The sequence below is a fragment of the Cherax quadricarinatus genome, unplaced genomic scaffold (genome assembly GCF_038502225.1).
Source record: "Cherax quadricarinatus isolate ZL_2023a unplaced genomic scaffold, ASM3850222v1 Contig5337, whole genome shotgun sequence".
Taxonomy (NCBI): domain Eukaryota; kingdom Metazoa; phylum Arthropoda; class Malacostraca; order Decapoda; family Parastacidae; genus Cherax; species Cherax quadricarinatus.
The window spans coordinates 7,836-15,502 of NW_027200363.1; the positions used below are offsets into that span (position 1 = coordinate 7,836).

The 7,667-nt window shown below is 42.7% G+C and overlaps 1 protein-coding gene across 1 annotated transcript; it reads right to left on the reverse strand.

Annotated features, from left to right (window-relative positions):
* Positions 1 to 283: 283 nt before the first annotated feature.
* LOC128684362 (thiol S-methyltransferase TMT1A) lies at positions 284 to 4,976 on the reverse strand (the record flags this gene model as incomplete). Its single annotated transcript, XM_070081959.1, is given in 2 exon segments — positions 284 to 444; positions 4,640 to 4,976. Coding segments are annotated over 2 exon segments (241 nt in total), but the record flags the coding sequence as incomplete, so codon positions are not given.
* Between the last annotated feature and the right edge of the window lie 2,691 nt (positions 4,977 to 7,667).

Genomic DNA, 7,667 nt, shown 5'->3' on the forward strand with positions numbered 1-7,667 from the left:
ACGCACCTGTCATGAGAAGGGACAAGTATGCACCTGTCATGAGAAGGGACAAGTACGCACCTGTCATGAGATGGGACAAGTACGTACCTGCCATGAGATGGGACAAGCACGTACCTGCCATGAGATGGGACAAGCACGTACCTGCCATGAGATGGGACAAGCACGTACCTGCCATGAGATGGGACAAGCACGTACCTGCCATGAGATGGGACAAGCACGTACCTGTCATGAGATGGGGCAGGTACCCACCTCTCATTGGGGGGGGGGGGGGGGAAGTACACACCTGTACCAACTCCGATCTCGAGGATCTTGATGGCATTTTCTTTCCTGAGTTGCGGGTCGTGTGACACCTCCGACCCCAGCGTGGCGAACACGTCTTTCTTCATCTCCAGCACCTTGGTATCCACACCCTGGCTGAAGTAGTTCATGAACGCTGCAAAGTACCTGTGGACAGGGAAGAAGTGGTGGATGGTGGTACAGCAAGAGCATAGGAAGGGAGGGATGAAAAAAGAGGAGAGAGAGAACGTCCTCACTTCACCCAAATATACTACTTTCATAATGTTCCTTTGTCTTATTTGGACAGTTGCACACAATCTTTATCCTCTCGTTCTGGTCCCTCCGACGTCAAGGAGTACTGTGTGGGGAGGGAATGAGTTTCTGGAATGTGATCACTTATACAAGTAATCAAGAATTCATGGACTTTTAGAAGTATTTTGATAAAGAATTCTCCTCAGCAGTGTGTTGGTGGTGTCAACAAAAGTTGTTGCAATGGTTACAACTTATCCTATATGGGACAGACTGGCAAACCTTCGAACAAATGTTTGCAAGGTCTGAGCATCAGCTGATAGGCTCGCCACTTAACATTCATTTGTCTAGTACAATTGGTCCCTGACCAATGAGATCCATCATAAATACTTCTGAAATCTTAGAGTCAGTCTCCACCCCCTCACTTTCCTTACAATGAAGCTTTCTCTAATGCTCTTGTGACTTCTTTCAGAATTCAACTTGAAGATTAAGACACTTATGCAACATTTGTTGCATAGGTGTCTTAATCTTCAACATGTCGGTTTTCAAAACCATTTATCACAGAATTTAACTTCCTTCATTCTCATCCTTGTTGTATCCATTATCCTATACTTGTTCACACTGAGTATTTTTGTGTCATAATTTTTCTGTCTGGGTCTTGAGTTATATCCTTCAGCTTTTCCTCGTAGTTCTTTCCCCACAACTTCGGAAACAACTGGATGATAAACCTTTGAAGCTATTTCTGTTATTTATAAGTTCCATACTGGCACTGTGTGTCAGTATGGAACTTGTGTGTAGCATTCTGAATGGCGTCTTGTTCAAATTCTTACTTGTAGTATTTGAGCGTCACCTCTCAATTGGTATTATGGCCTTTCTCCGAATTTTATCTTTTTTTTTTTTTTACTTGTTGGAACTGATCATCGGCATTCACACACTGGAACATTACTTTAGTCTCTCCAGGTTTCTTCCCCTCAAGGAAGGTTCCTTGATATTGGTGAGGGGCTCTTGATTTAGGGAATTGGATCTATGCTCCAGTTCCCCGAATTAAGCCTGAATGCCTTCCACATCCCCCCCAGGCGCTGTATAATCTTCCGGGTTTAGCGCTTCCCCTTGATTATAATGATAATAATAATCCAGGTTTCTTTCAGTCTTCTGATGTCCTCAGCTGATTTATCCTCATCAGTTGTGCATTATCTGTATATTTTGTAAGAATCAATTCCCTCTGGTAGGTCATTCACATACAAGAGAGAGCTTTGGGTCATATTCATCATTCCTCCCTTAATGTGAGTTTTTGTTTCTTCAGTTACTATTTTTATCCACTTAAATATCTTATCACCGAGGCCCACATCTTCTTTCGGTCTTTTGTTACACAATGTAAAATGCCTTCTAGCAACCCAAACTTATGCAGTCTGTCCACCCTTCTCTCTCCTGTCTAGTTTCCATGGAGCTTCACCTCCCACTTGTGCTCACTCCAACACCTCTTCTCTTACTATCACCTGTTACTTTCTGTTCACTAGGTATTCCTGCATTACTTGAGTATCATCCCTTCTACCTTCCATTTGTGTGTGTGTGTGTGTGTGTGTGTGTGTGTGTGTGTGTGTGTGTGTGTGTGTGTGTGTGTGTGTGTGTGTGTGTGTGTGTGTGTGTGTGTGTGTGTGCGTGCGTGCGTGCGTGCGTGCGTGCGTGCGTGCGTGCGTGCGTGCGTGCGTGCGTGCGTGCGTGCGTGTGCTTGCTCACCTAATTGTGTCTCAGTCCTGCCTCTCCGCTGGCCTGTGTTCACTCCTTCCTGACTGGGTAAGTTCTATAATATCCACTCTTTAACCCTAGTAGTCAGAAAGCGATTGAGGCGGGATCCACACATAATTCTAAGAGTAGATATTATAGGAGAACCTACTACAGTACTCCTATTGTGGAAAATTAAATTTACCTGGATGTAACTCAGAAGATACATACTAGTAAATAGTAACAAAGATAATTATTCTTTATCAAGGTTACAGAGACAAGTAGGAATTTTAGGACACCAGGTCGCAAAAAAATGTCCTTCGATACCTACGATAATCTCTCTCTCCACAAGTCACTCTGGACCTATATTAATTTCAAATGAAATATACATCACCAGGAATTCTGGTAAAAACATTAATGTAAATATGTGGACTGTATATTAAATTTAAAATGTGAATACATATACACTGAAGGAGAATTTATAATAATAAGACTCACCAATTAGTCTGGAGATTACGGTGTGTCATACAAACCCCCTTGCCTAAATTTATGAAGAAAATACTGGCCAGAATTTCAACACAAAATAGACATGACTTAGCTGGGGTTCCAAAGCTGTCCTGTCCATTCGCCTAATGCTCACGTTATGCAGGACTGCAAATCCAACAATTTCGGCTCCTATTTGAGAGGTTTTAAGCCCAACATAACCCCTAGAGCGACGAAAATTTATGCACATTTCATTAGCGTTCCTTTACCCCATTCAAAACAATGGCGTCTCTCCCCCAGCAATGCTCACCCATCGCTGGTTCTTTATTTACAAATTAATTTTTATTGCCTACAATATAGGCCATCGATTTACATATAAAATACACTATTTTTGGAGAATATACAGTATTTTCCACACCTATAATATCTACTCTTAAAATTATGTATGGATCCAGCCTCTATCACTTCCTGAGCACTAGGGTTAAAGAAGTATTTCCCAACATTCCCGTAACTAATTTTTTTTTTAACTTCCTACTGTGCCCTAGTGTACCTGAAACAGCTCCCTAATACAGGCTCGCCTTGTTAATTCCTCTCAGTATTTTGTACGTCGTAATCATGACAACTTTGACCTTTCTATCCTCTAATGTCATTAGGCTTTAGCTCATCTAGCCTCTCATAGTTCATACTGCTCAGGTGTGGGGCTAGCCTCGTACAAACCTCTGCACTTTCTCCAGCTTCTTTACATGGTTTATCAGATGTGGGTTCCATACTGGCGCTGCATACTCCTAGATTGACTTGACATATGCCGTGTATAAGGTCGTGCATGCTTTTTTGTTGAGGTTCCTGGAAGTTACTCTTAAATTTCTTAGTCTTGCGTTTACTGCAGCTGTTATTCGGTGGATGAATGCCTCTGGCGAAATACTTGAGACCATGTCCATTGATAGGCCCTTCTCTTTTAGGGAGGTTTGCAGCTTTTGTCACCCAAAGCTGTATTCTGCTTCTGGTCGTCTTTGTCCTTCCCGATTTTCATAACTGTATTTACTGGGGTTAAATTTGAACAGCAACTTGTCAGACGTATCCTGCAGCTTGTCCAGATTCATTTGTAGTCTTTATTGGTCTGCCCGTTTTTATTCTTCTCATTAGTTTCGCATCATCTGCGAACAGGGACACCTCTGACTCGATCTCCTCTGGTATGTCATTTGCATTCACCAGAAACAGTACTGGTTCAGGTAATGACACTTGCGGAACCCCACTCGTCACACTTTCCCATTCCGACACCTCCTCCCGGACAATAACTTGTTGTTCCCTACCTGTTAGCTATTCTTTGAATCATCGCAGTGTTTTTCCTGCCTCCTCCTCTAGCTTTTGGCCTAGTCTCTTATGGAATACTGTATCAAATACCTTCCTACGGTCAAAAAATATGCATTCCACTCATCCCTCTCTTTCCTGCCTAAAATTTGTACCTTGTCGTGGAACTGTAGCACATTTGTGAGAAATAATTTACCATCTCGAAAACCATGTTGGTCGTTGTTTATGAATCTGCTCCTTACCAGGTGCTCCACTAATCTCCTGATAATGTTATCTACGTAAATACAGGCTCTGGGGGCTAATGGGAGTTAAAGCCCCCATGCAAATATTTTATATATTTTTAATTAATGATTGATTTTCACTGTATTACATTGAATAATGACTATGAAAACACGATAACTGACGAAATTTTACATATATATTGAAAATTATGTTAAAAAAAAATTTCTTCGAATTTTTTTCAGCTTATTTTTTTTAGCTCCCGCCCTCCCGCTAAGTTTAAAATAAAAAATGCACTTTTGCTGAAAGTGAACACTAAATGGATTCACCAAGAGACTGGCACTCAATGATCCATTCACTTTGCCCAACACTGGACACTAACCTCCTTCGGAAGTCGGACCAGTATTTCTTCAGTATCCAAATCACCACCACCGCACACACGACCGTCACTAACCAACTCATTATTCACTTCTTGGGTTTTCTTTTTTTGTCGACGTCTATACGTTAAGAGTAGAGTTCTGAAGCGATAGATAGCACTTTCAGGAGTGTTTCACAGTACTCTCCAAGCTGTCGGTGACTGCTGAGCTACACTTGATCAGTGATAAGTGGTAGAATACTGAAGACAAAGTGTCTCAGCTACTGCCCCAAGCAACACTGAGGAGGGTGGCGCCCGTCGACTCTAGTCTGTGGGTGGATGAACACTGACTCTGCCCACCCCCCACCAACCCACCCAGCAAATCATACTACCAACACATAAGGTTGCCGTTTACCTCCTCTGTACCTTCAACTTAATTTGAAACAAACTTTTATTATCATCGCTACGTACACTGAAATGTGCAGATGTCTTTAATTGTTACATCAGGGGCGAGAGAAGTTAACTCTTCTTACCCACAATATAGTGAGTAATGAGTGATAACTTCAGAGAATGAGACACGATTTCACCTCTCTGTACATTATTGTGAATTTTACTAACTTTTATTTAACTTTGTACTCACAAATCAGTCTTATACAAAACAACAAATTGAAGAAGGGGAATTTGAATATTCCACTCAATTACAATTTATTAATACCTAATTATTTATGATCATAATATACTTGATTAAAAAGAAAAGGATCTGATACTAAGATAACTGGGAAAATACAAGATACTTATAATATGGGAATGCGATTAGCTGACGAAAAAGAATTTTCACTTACAGTACAAAATTCTTGAAAGATTACTCCTAGAAGATCAACCAAACTACGTACTACCACCAGGTCCCGTGACCTCACGCACAGCTTTGGTTATCTTCCCGACAGTTTGGCCACCGAATCCTCAGATAGAGCTCCAGCTCTATCTCTTAGCCACTTTCCCTGACCTTATCAAGACCTCCACAGTACCCATAACTTCTGCCCAGAGGTCAGCTCTCATGGGGAATTCAATATGTGTTCTCCAAAGAAGTTAGAGTCCCCCTGGAAGAACTAGGGTGTGGGGATTAGTAGCTATGAGTCATATTTAAGCAAAAAGATAGATACAATAGACCCAGTTTCAGGATATCACATCAGTAGTTAACAGCAGCTGGCGAGATTTTCTTATACACCGCTTAGGCTACGACTGACAGTGCTGGAGTTCCCTAACATGTTCTTAGAATTTTTCTACAGGATGCGAGTCACAACACTTAGGTACAGCACTGAACAATACTTATACTGCTAGGCAGGAGGCGCTGCAGGAGTGTTAGGAAAACCCATCCCAGGAAAACCCAGCCTATACACTACGTTGAACAAGTATGTTTTACGTCCTCATGCATACAGTGAGATGTTCATGACCGCACTGAACAGGTGTTCATGCCCACACTCAACAGGTGTTCATGCCTACAATGAACAGGTGTTCATGCCCACACTCAACAGGTGTTCATGACCACAATGAACAGGTGTTCATGACCCCACTCAATAGGTGTTCATGACCACACTCAATAGGTGTTCATGACCACACTCAACAGGTGTTCATGCCCACACTCAACAGGTGTTCATGACCACACTCAACAGGTGTTCATGCCCACACTCAACAGGTGGGTGTTCATGACCACACTCAACAGGTGTTCATGCCCACACTCAACAGGTGTTCATGCCCACAATGAACAGGTGTTCATGCCCACAATGAACAGGTGTTCATGACCCCACTCAACAGGTGTTCATGACCACACTCAATAGGTGTTCATGACCACACTCGGAAGGTGTTCATGCCCACAATTAATAGGTGTTCATGACCACACTCAATAGGTGTTCATGACCACAATGAACAGGTGTTCATGACCACACTCAACAGGTATTCATGACCACACTCAATAGGTGTTCATGACCACAATGAACAGGTGTTCATGACCACAATGAACAGGTGTTCATGACCACACTCAACAAGTGTTCATGCCCACAATGAACAGGTGTTCATGACCACACTCAATAGGTGTTCATGACCACACTCAACAGGTATTCATGACCCCACTCAACAGGTGTTCATGACCACACTCAATAGGTGTTCATGACCACAATGAACAGGTGTTCATGACCACACTCAACAGGTGTTCATGACCCCACTCAATAGGTGTTCATGACCACGCTCAATAGGTGTTCATGACCACACTCAACAGGTGCTCATGACCACACTCAACAGGTGTTCATGCCCGCACTCAACAGGTGTTCATGACCACACTCAACAGGTGTTCATGCCCTATTGACCTCATCGCTCTAGGGCCGTGAGGTTGTGCTGCGCCTTGCTCCTGCATTCGTCACTCAGCCTTGGTGGAGGACGGACGTTGGCAGTTGAGCTAGCACCTGTTGGTAGCACTGAGTGATTTTCACAAGATGGCGCAGGCTATCAGGCGGAGAATCAACACTGTGTGTATTGAGGTGTTGAAAGGAGCAGTATATCAAACCAATGCCTCTGTTATGCTGCCTGCTATACTACGGGATACCTACTGCATCAGCAAAGACGATCTGTATGGTATTGCCTTAAATGGAGCAACAAGGATATTTGTGAAATTTGTGACGGCTGCGACTTATGACAAGATGGTGGAAAAATACCAAGACGTGTGTATGACGGTTAATCCTGGTCTGGAAGTACGCATGAGGGACGTATCCAAGTATTATACTTGGGTAAAGTTACGGAATGTCCCATTTGAAGCGGATGAAGAAGATATAAAAGCAACATTCAACGAGTATGGTGTTATACATCAGGCAACAGTTGGAAGGTGGTCTGATAATATGTATGGTGGACTGCGTGAGGGCTCCTTTACCCTCAAAATGTCTTTGCGCAAATCTATACCATCATATGTGACTCTGAGTGACTTTAGAATACAGGTATATGTAACATATGCGGGGCAAAGACGAACCTGTAGACTATGTGGAGCCTTTGATCATATAGCAGCAATGTG